Source organism: Cyphomyrmex costatus, unplaced genomic scaffold (genome assembly GCF_001594065.2).
Source record: "Cyphomyrmex costatus isolate MS0001 unplaced genomic scaffold, Ccosl1.0 scaffold918, whole genome shotgun sequence".
Taxonomy (NCBI): domain Eukaryota; kingdom Metazoa; phylum Arthropoda; class Insecta; order Hymenoptera; family Formicidae; genus Cyphomyrmex; species Cyphomyrmex costatus.
Window position 1 is genome coordinate 11,925 of NW_017280504.1, and position 10,953 is coordinate 22,877.

General features: G+C 39.7%; 3 protein-coding genes across 3 annotated transcripts; 1 reads left to right on the top strand and 2 right to left on the bottom strand.

Moving 5' to 3' along the window:
• Positions 1-502: 502 nt before the first annotated feature.
• LOC108781867 (uncharacterized) lies at positions 503-1,114 on the top strand. The gene has a single exon (XM_018549983.1). It carries the CDS (start codon positions 503-505, stop codon positions 1,112-1,114), a length of 612 nt encoding a protein of 203 aa, XP_018405485.1.
• A 6,521-nt stretch (positions 1,115-7,635) lies between these two features.
• Positions 7,636-8,196, bottom strand: LOC108781868 (uncharacterized). The gene has a single exon (XM_018549984.1). The coding sequence runs from the start codon at positions 8,194-8,196 to the stop codon at positions 7,636-7,638; it is 561 nt and encodes a 186-aa protein (XP_018405486.1).
• A 1,766-nt stretch (positions 8,197-9,962) lies between these two features.
• On the bottom strand, positions 9,963-10,382 carry LOC108781869 (uncharacterized). Its single transcript, XM_018549985.1, has one exon. The coding sequence runs from the start codon at positions 10,380-10,382 to the stop codon at positions 9,963-9,965; it is 420 nt and encodes a 139-aa protein (XP_018405487.1).
• Positions 10,383-10,953: the final 571 nt, after the last annotated feature.

Consider the following 10,953-nt stretch of genomic DNA (forward strand, 5'->3'; position numbering starts at 1 on the left):
AAATTTCGTTAACCACTCGAGTTGCGACAATAGCAGGATTATTGAGAACTGTTCTAACAATCTGTCTGTCCATTCTCCTGTTAGTAATACGTCGACGACCCTGACCACTTCGTCTAGTGAAACTCCGAATGTCCAGAAAACGATTCCAAGCTCGATTAACAGTCGATTGACTTACATCCAAACGTCTTGCAACATAACGCTGATTAAATCCTTCACGCAGCAGAGCAACAATTTGAGCTGCCTGCCCTTCTGTGAGTTGTCTTCTTGGCATTTCGAAAAGAAAATACACTTTCGATAGATTTGCTACGCCACTGAAACTACGGCAACACTTTGCGCGTTGTCGTAGCAAAGTAGTCGCGACTTGAAGTGAAGTTGTCGCGAATTGAAGTGAACTTGCCGCGAATTGTAGTGAATAACAGACAACTTTGTTACGACAACGCGCAAGTGTTGCCGTAGTTTCAGTGGCGTAGCAAATCTATCGAAAGTTTATTTTCTTTTCGAAATGCCAAGAAGACAACTCACAGAAGGGCAGGCAGCTCAAATTGTTGCTCTGCTGCGTGAAGGATTTAATCAGCGTTATGTTGCAAGACGTTTGGATGTAAGTCAATCGACTGTTAATCGAGCTTGGAATCGTTTTCTGGACATTCGGAGTTTCACTAGACGAAGTGGTCAGGGTCGTCGACGTATTACTAACAGGAGAATGGACAGACGGATTGTTAGAACAGTTCTCAATAATCCTGCTATTGCCGCAACTCGAGTGGTTAACGAAATTTGTCAACAAAATCGCGTTAGTGATCAGACTATTCGGCGACGACTGCATGAAGCTGGTTTAAGAAGCAGAAATCGCGTACGTGTTCCAGCGCTAACACTAAATCATCGTCGTGATCGTCTAGAATATGCACAAACTCACGTACAGTGGACTGTACGACAATGGAGAAATGTTTTATTTACCGATACGATTCCAAGCTCGATTAACAGTCGATTGACTTACATCCAAACGTCTTGCAACATAACGCTGATTAAATCCTTCACGCAGCAGAGCAACAATTTGAGCTGCCTGCCCTTCTGTGAGTTGTCTTCTTGGCATTTCGAAAAGAAAATAAACTTTCGATAGATTTGCTACGCCACTGAAACTACGGCAACACTTGCGCGTTGTCGTAACAAAGTTGTCTGTTATTCACTACAATTCGCGGCAAGTTCACTTCAATTCGCGACAACTTCACTTCAAGTCGCGACTACTTTGCTACGACAACGCGCAAAGTGTTGCCGTAGTTTCAGTGGCGTAGCAAATCTATCGAAAGTGTATTTTCTTTTCGAAATGCCAAGAAGACAACTCACAGAAGGGCAGGCAGCTCAACTTCGACTGAGAGATCTTCCCAATCAGTCTCAAAATTTACAGGAATTGGGCGATGCTCTCCATCTAATCTGGCGCGAAATTCCTCAAAACTTAATTCAGCGATTTATAAACATGCGGATACGCTGTCAAGAAGTAATTCAACAGAGAGGCGGTAACACACAATTTTAAAAAATGCATTTTCACACACACACACACATACACACACACACACGAGGTGTAAGTCCGACCGTGTAACCTCCCCGTGGTACACCTCGGGTAATGCTAATACCGGCGGCAAATTAAAAAAAATTTTTAGAGGAAAGACTAAAAAATGCAATATTTATTTCAAATTACTCATTGTCAGTGAAAAAGATTTTAACGTGATGATTAATAATCATCTTTAAGAGGAAGTGTTGAATTTAACTTACAATTAAAGAAATTTGTTATGGTTTTAAAACGCTTTATCGCGCTTCGCGACCATTCTTCGCGGAGATATGCGAAATTCGAATTTGATCCTTTTTAACATTGATTTTAAATGACTTTAATTTTGTTAAAAAAACTGCAGGCAAACTTCAACATAAAATAACTTCGTCAAAAATAATCGTATCGAAATGTTTAAAAAAGTATTTTAAAGCTTGAAATCTCTACTTTTCAGATTGGTATTCCAAAAAATGATCTTACTGATATTTCGTAAAGTTACACGAACATAAACAAAAGTGCGTCAAAACCTGAAAATTTTATACGAAATTTGAGAAGTTCCACGGAGCCAAGTAAAAATTGTGCACAAATGCGGTTTACAGCTTTCGAAAGAGTGAATCTTTACCTTCAATTTGCTTTTTTGTTGAGCTCTGTACGATTTTTTTTCACCGAGTTATTTAACGTTGAAGGTAAAAAGAAAGGTAAAATGGCCATTTTTACTTAAACGTTACATAACTCGTTGAAAAAAAATCGTACAGAGCTAAAAAAAAAAACAAATTGAAGGTAAAGATTCGTTCTTTAGAAAGCTGTAAACTGCATTTGTGCGCAATTTTTATTTCGCTCCGTGGAACTTGGTAAATTTTGTAAAAAATTTTTAGATTTGACACATTTTTATTTATGATTGTGCAACTTCACGAAATATCAGTAAGACCGTTTTTTGAAGTACAGGTCTGAAAAGTAGAGATTTCAAGCTTTAAAATGCTTTTTTAAACATCTCGATACGATGATTTTTGACGAAGTTATTCTATCTCAAAGTTTGCCTATTTTTCCAGGGTGGGACAAGTGATCCCTTAATTTTGTTGAGTAGTGAATTTCATAAAAAATTTAAGAATTATTTAGTTCAAAACATTTATTTTAAATTGAAGTATAGGAAATATAATTTTTCAACGTTTTTTGGTATTAATTTACTTCGTGTGGCTGTTGTTCCATCATCGAACTTGTAATTATTCTTTCATTATGTTTCGAAGTTAAATGTCGTAAAAGGCAACTTGTATTACTATATTTCGTTTGAAATTCTTGATCACAAATAGAACATTTCACTTTATGTTGACTTATTTTTCTAAAATGCTGCCAAACGAAACTTTTATTTCGTCGTTGCCTTTCTAAAGACACATTTTCACTGTTTGAATGCGTCGACTTATTATTATCTTCATCACTCTCTTCCTCACTAATAGAAGACATTTTTTAATTTCACAATTAATTTAATCACTCTATACGATATGTACTCGTAATGATAGTTTCCAACCTACTGAATAATATTATACGATATGTCATATGAATCAGTTCTGTAGTCTTTGATTTTGTAATATTTATAAGCAGCGTTGTATCAACATGTATATAGAATTGTATTTACATAGAAACTATGTGAACATAGTTCTATATAATATTATTAAGATCTAATAAGATGCTATAAGCATCAAATATCGTTAAATTGCGTGTCAATTTAACTAGTGATATTACTACGGTAGTTATTTAGAGTTGCGTTTGTAAAAGACTGAAAATATTTCGGCGCGCGATTAAAGAAGACTACATACGTGGTAAATAAATTCACACATTACTGTAGCAACCTAAATCTTGCTTGACCGTCATTTGGCCTTTATTCAATTTATTCTATACATCTTATATTAATGGGAAGAGACAGGGACAGTTGAAGATAGTAATAACTTGACGCATGCAAATAGTGAAAATGAGTCTTTAGAAAGATAACAACGAAATAGAAATTACCCGATTAGAATTACTATCTTTACCATATTTTTTAATAATTAATACGTTGAGAATGGCGAATAAGAGTCAATCTAAATCTGATAATATATTCTAATATTCTATATTGCGAAGAATATCACGTAATGTTTGGCGTTTCGTCCCGGCTTCCACTACTGGACTCATCAGTAAGGTATTGTAGTGGAAGCCTACCTTAGACGCCGGTGTAAGTTATTAAATCGAGATTCTATATAAAGAGATATACGCGTGTCTCAGCACTTGCGAGAATTTGCGAATATCGATAGACCTCTGATGGCGGGTCGACGTAGTAATATTCTTCGCAATATTTATCCAAAGTGAGAAATAACGTTCTAATTATATATAGTCCCCCCAAATAATCTGATTTTTAAATGTCCCCTCTTCTTAATTGTTGCGCGCCGAAAGATTTTTCGGTCTTGCAACGCAACTCTAATAATCTGAAATATCCCCCCTCCTAAATATTTGCGCGCCGATGGATTTTCGGTCTTGAAACGCAATTAATCTAGAAACTGTAAATTTTTACTTAATGAACAGAATTGCAATGTATTATCCGCGTTATTACAACCTGCGGTTTTTTGAAAACAAATAATTGAAGAAATAAAGGAGGGGGGATATTTCAGATTATTAGAGTTGCGTTGCAAGACCGAAAAATCTTTCGGCGCGCAACAATTAAGAAGAGGGGACATTTAAAAATCAGATTATTTGGGGGGACTATATATAATTAGAACGTTATTTCTCACTTTGGATAAATATTGCGAAGAATATTACTACGTCGACCCGCCATCAGAGGTCTATCGATATTCGCAAATTCTCGCAAGTGCTGAGACACGCGTATATCTCTTTATATAGAATCTCGATTTAATAACTTACACCGGCGTCTAAGGTAGGCTTCCACTACAATACCTTACTGATGAGTCCAGTAGTGGAAGCCGGGACGAAACGCCAAACATTACGTGATATTCTTCGCAATATAGAATATTAGAATATATTATCAGATTTAGATTGACTCTTATTCGCCATTCTCAACGTATTAATTATTGTTTAGAAAAAGAGTCCTTTATTTCTTCAATTATATTTTTTAAGTTTTTGTGAGTTTAGAAATTTTTACATATAAAAAAAACTACAAACTGAAAAAATGAAAAATTTTCTTTTCACTTTGGAATTCTCTCACGTATCTATAAAGAATTTGCAATAAATCGAATAGTTTCGGGTCCCGAATCAAGAATTTCGGGTACGAACATTCGGGACCCGTCCGACCCGACCCGATTATTACCCACCCGACCCGACCCGCTTTTTCGGGTACCCGCACACCCCTAAACGCAATACATTTTCCCCTTTGGGAAATAAATCGCTTTAGTGCATTGAGAAAGACCGTGGCAGTCAAATCAGACACTAACTCAAAGTGTACGGCTTTTGTGGCTAGGCATATGGAAATTGCTAGGTAGGATTTGCCTGTCTGATTTCTCGATATTTTTATACTGAATGGGCCGGCTTAATCTATTCCAGTGTTAAGGAACGCTCTGGCCTGAGTAACTCTAACCGCCGGCAGATCTCCCATCAGTTGATTCAAGCTATTTGGCTTTGCGCGAAAACAAACAATACATTTTCTTAATATTCTACGCACTTTGCTCTTACCAGCTATTGGCCAAAAATTGTTACTTATTGATGCTAGAACCGCTTGCGATCCTACGTGCAGATTTTTATAATGTGCATCCCTTATTATTAAATCAGTGAGATGGTGCCTTTTCGGTAATACGATAGGATGCTTTTGTGAATATTCTATTGGTGCGTGATGGAGCCTTCCTCCCACACTAATGACACCGTTAGAATCAATGAATGGATGCAACGTTAAGAGTTTACTTTTTACATCTACCCTTTTTTTTACACAGATCTTTTAGTTCTTGTGCGAACTCGCTCGCTTGACAGATCTTAACGATTGCCGATACTGCTATCTCTCATTCCTTTACCGTTAATGGTCCGCTGGACTGATTTGTAGTTTTTAAGGAATTGTTCTTAAAACGAAAACAATAGGCTATTACGCACTTTAATTTAGTAAATGACGAGAACCTTTTAATAATAGTTGAATCAAGTTCAATTGACGTAAGAGCTATTGGATTTACCTTACATCTTTCTAGTATGTGATTCTCATTGCCCTTGCAATCGTATGGCTGTATTTTCGCGTCATCCTGCAGGAATTTTGGGCCTTCCCACCAGATTGTCATCGACTTTAGTATATCAGGGTTGACTCCTCTAGACAGCGGGTCAGCGGGATTATCTTCCGACTTTATGTGATACCACGCTGCCTTATTGATGCGATGGGTCTCAGCGACCCTGTTTGCAACAAATGTATGCCATTTACTAGGCTCATTTCCAATCCATGACAGAGTTATCGTCGAATCGCTCCAATAATATATATTGTGCGCAGCAATGTTTAGTGCGTGTGCCTTTTTCGAAAAGGCGCGCTAATAAGACTGCTCCACATAATTCCAGTCTAGGCAGTGATAATTTCTTTAAGGGAGCTATTCTCGACTTGGCGCATAATAACCATACTATATATATATATTTGCGCTTGTGATGCTGCGAATGTATAGGCAAGTGCCATATGCCGCTTCAGATGCGTCGCAAAATCCATGCAATTCTACTTGACTCTGACTATTTTCTATTAACTTTCTGGATATCTTAATCTGCTGAATGTTGTGAATTTGAGACCTCCATTGCCTCCACATTTCCAATATTTCTTCTGTGATTGGATCATCTCAGTCTTTATTGGTCTGCCACAGGCGTTGTAATATTATTTTTGCTTTGATTATGCTTGGTCCCAACCATCCGATAGGATCGTGTATCTGCGCCACCTGGGCTAACACCTTGCATTTAGTGACTTTGCCTGTTTCTTCGGATAATCTCAATTTATAATGGAATGTATCATGGTTTGTGTCCCAATGCAATCCTAATATCTTTGTGGGCTTTCCAATTTTTACTATGGAGTTATTGCGAGTATCTTGATCGCTAATTTCTAGTACGTTGGATCTCCATTTTCGTATTTCGAACCCGGCGCTATTCAGTATTTCAACTATGTTTTGTTTTAGCTCCTTGAGATCCTCAACTGTAGATGCTCCCGTCAATAAGTCATCCACATAGAAATCGTTTAATATGGCACCACTTGCGTCAGGATGCTCCTTTTGGTGCTGCAATGCTACTTCTTGAAGGCATCTAATCGCTAAAAAAGATGAGCTGGCTAAACCATACGTAACTGTGTTGAAGCGAAATGTGCGGATAGACTCTTCCTCGCTCCATCTCCAAAGAATCCGCTGGAGATGAGCATGCTCTTCGGCAACTTTGACTTGCCGATACATTTTGGCAATGTCCGCAGACATAGCATATTGGTGCTGACACTGCTGACGCAGTCGAAGAATAATACAGAATATATCTTCTTGGATGTGGCGTCGAGTGGCTCACCGCTCGGTGCGATTGACTCGCGATCTGTAGACCCGAGTTCAATCCCACGTGCGCCCAAATGCGATTTTTCGCGTTTAATGAGCCAAAAAATGGTTCCACCTGGTGATCAAAAGATCTATGATCATCAGCGCCATTTGGATTCGGCGTTAAATTGTAGGTCCTATACATCAGTATACATCAGTAGATATTTGTCTCTGATATCTGACTGAGGTAAGATTCTGTGGATCAATCACCCACAAATCTGAAAACAATTTGATTCGAGAGAAACGAATATAGGCCTTGGACAAAAGTGGAAGAGGCCTGTAGACGTCCTATGCTCCACATGAGGAGATAAAAGGAGTCATCATCATCATCTTCTTGGATCCGGCTTGGATCCGGAGTGGGTCCGACTCTGAGACAGTCATTTAGTGATATTCCAATGGAGCTCTTGCATGATGCGTCAAATACCACCCTGACTTTCGTTGTATCGCTGTCTTTCTTCGTAACTGCATGATGCGCAAGGTAATAAGACAATTTAGATTACGCATGTTCTGGCAATACTTCTTCCATGTGATTTAAACTTAGGTATTCCGTTATGAAGTCGTGATAGGCTTGCTTAAGTTCTGGTTGTCTTTTGAGCTTCCGCTCTATTTTGCCTTGAAGCGTTTTGCGGCTGCTACACTGGAGTCGCCTAACTCGTCAATGTTGTCCTTCAGCGGTAACCGAACTATGAATTGACCTTCTAAATCTCTGACGTGCGTCTTTACGAAGTGCTCTTCACATAATTTTTCTTCTTTAGAGATGGGTGATGATTGCTCTATTTCATCCATGCTCCAAAATTTTTCGAGCTGCTTGTGCAAGGTTATGGTCATCCCACAATAGGATTTCTTTCTTTGACACGTATTAGTCGCTGTTAGAGAACCTGCAACGATCCAGCTCAGAAGAGTTTCTTGAAATACGAGAGATCGATTTGATCCTCTGATTTGCCCTCCACGCATGAGATCCCAGAATATGGAAGCTCCTATTAATATATCCACGTCACGAGGAATGTGATACGTTGGATCCGCTAATTCTAAATTATTTAGAATATCTACTACTGCTTTATTTATTCTGTATATCGGCAATTGTTCTGTGATCTTGTCAATAACCGAATGTAGTAAATTTGGCTTTAACGCGGCCTCTCTGCTTAATCGAGCTTGAAATTTCATCCATTCTGTAACAATTTTTAGCCAATTAATACGAACGTTAAAAATATGTGACGTGAGATAATACAATGTAAGCGAAAATACAACACAAGCGATACTACAGTACAATAACGATACAACACGAGCGCATTAACTATTAATGTCGCGAGCTAATTTACCTTTTTACAGGAATAATTGCTATTACTTATCTACTCGTTAAGGTACAAATAATTTCGCTGCGGGATCCTTTTGATTTCCCGAGAGAATATTCCACCGTCACGTCCTTGAAAAATGACGAGGCAGCTCTTAGAATGGCATGCGGGAGGCTGGATGTCACCTTGGTAGCGTACGAAGGAGATCGCACGTCGCTTCCTGCGATTATAGTTCCGTATCGGAGCTGGGATGCTTCAGACGCGCTTTGCGTTTCTGGATCGACAAAGATGCCGTACACTTGCTGGCAGTGCAAAGAAAAAAGGCGGCAATGTCGGCTACGCCCGTATATCCGTGCAAGAGACTGCACGCTGCTAGCAGTGCGAAGAAAGGCGGCAATGTCGGCTACGCCTTATGTCTGTGCAAGAGACTGCACCCTGCTAGCAGTGCGAAACAAGGCGGCAATGTCGGCTACGCCTTATGTCTGTGCAAGAAAGTGCACGCTGCTAGCTGTGCAAAGGAAGGCGGCAATGTCGGCTACGCCTGTCGCTTCTTTTGAGATAATGTACTGCCCGTCGCCTTCTTACTGCGTTCGGGCTTAAAATACAATGATGTGTCTCGCGTGCACTGTTTACGAGTCGATGATTGTTCCCTTTTGAATTTCCGTTAACGTTGCTAAGCGGCCATACCATTCGCGCGCGTGCCTCTTCTAGAACGACGCGTAACGACCACTGCACGCTTTGTACTCATTATTATTGTGATGTGGCGCTTCTTCATAGTTATATATATGTTTGCCACCTTAAGGTGTTGATCACAAAGAAAATCTCTAGTAACTAGTGGCCCCTGATAGGCCGTAGCCAGCGCCCGTTGCGGGTCGGTAAGATAGACGCGGATAGCACCGCTAACAATAATCCACACCGCTGCATTCGAACGGTTTGGACGGCGTGACTCTATATGCAGGTAAATTACTCATGATTGCTTTGGATACACGCGGATCTGCTTTGCGACAAGTTATAAAGTCTCTGACACATTTCCTGACACTGTTTCTCGCTGATAGAGGCCAATATATATTGCGGATGGCGGCTAATGTAGCTTGCGCCCCTGAATATAGTTGTCTTTGATGCTTATAGCGTATGATCAGACACGTAAATGGATGATTTGCCGGTAGTAAAATCGGGTGCTTCGCATCAGGTGAGATTGCTGCCTTCTGTAAACATCCGCCCACTCTAATAATGCCATGTTCATCAATGAATGGAGATAAACACATCAACTTACTTCTTCGCGATACGCTTCCCTGTGTTCTTATTGCATGTAGATCTTGTTCAAATGCGGTCCGTTGAACCATTTTCATGAGACTCAAATTAGAATTCAATAGTTCCTGGATGGTTATGCACCCTACAGATTGGCTTGACCTTTTGCATTGATTACAAACCTTATACAAAGAGCATTGAATCTAATTAACTTATTCAAGGATGAGAACCTTTCAAACAAGTCTGGTTCATCCTTGGCACTGATCATAGTCTTGAGAGTATGTCTCTGTTTTGGCAATTCGTTGAGTGACATAGGCGGAATATTTGTGCGCCAATTATGAGCTTCCCCTCTTAACCATGGTGGGCCAGACCACCAGAGGGTAGTATTGATTAAGGTAGAAGAGAGCCTCTAGATATATAATCAGCCGGGTTGCACTCTGTAACAACATGAAACCAACTGTCTGCTTGTGATAGTCGATGGATTTCACTAAGCCTGTTAGTGACGAAAACATTCCAACTCTTTTCTTTAGCTTTCATCCAGTGTATCACTATCATGAAGCTCGTCCAATAGTATATCGCCTTCGGTTTGAAACGTATGGCCCTCAATATCTTGTCCACTAATTGTGCCAGCAGTAGTGCTCCGCATCCCTCCAATCGCGGTAGAGTAATTGTTTTTAGAGGAGCGATGCGAGACAGTAGTCGCGCAAAAACTTGATTCCTTGCGTCAGTGATCCTAAGATAAACGCAGGCTCCATACGCCTCCTTGCGTCTGAGAAACCATGGATCTGAATGTTGGTTGCATCCTTGCATGCTACGTAGCGCGGGACCTCGAAGTTACTAATCATATTTAACTGAGATTCGAATTTCGCCCAAGCGGTGTGTAAGCTCATAGATACGGTTAGAGATCCTATAATCAGAGTTTGGCCAAAGCGGACCAAAGATGGCGGATAGAAAGAGACAACAGATATTACTTTCTTTCTCGTATTACACATACGCAGAAAGCGTGACACTGTGTCAAAAAATAGGTAACAGTAGGCCATATGGTGATATGGTTATAAACAAACACCTTATGTCCACGATGTTAAAAATCGCCCTGAAGTCTCAGTGAAGAAATTGGCCAATCGAGTTAATCAATTGGCTGAATTATTCAATTGTAATTTATTAATTTTCTTTATCCGGGATCTTGGAACAGTTTCTAACCTTTTTGAGACAAGGCTAATTAGAACTATCCGTCTCTTTCTATTTTTCGAACTCGTTTTCCGACAATGTATGAAGCTATCCGAAGAATACCGAATGGACCAAGGTAGAGAACCAATCAGAAGTTGTGCCCGCTTTGACCAAACTCTGATTATAGGATCTCTAGATACGGTTTCATCCCATG

What these genes read in the sequence shown, in the direction of transcription:
- LOC108781867 (XM_018549983.1), top strand. Translation starts at nt 503, where the DNA reads ATGCCAAGAAGACAACTCACAGAAGGGCAGGCAGCTCAAATTGTTGCT.
- LOC108781868 (XM_018549984.1), bottom strand. Translation starts at nt 8,196, where the DNA reads ATGAAATTTCAAGCTCGATTAAGCAGAGAGGCCGCGTTAAAGCCAAAT.
- LOC108781869 (XM_018549985.1), bottom strand. Translation starts at nt 10,382, where the DNA reads ATGCAAGGATGCAACCAACATTCAGATCCATGGTTTCTCAGACGCAAG.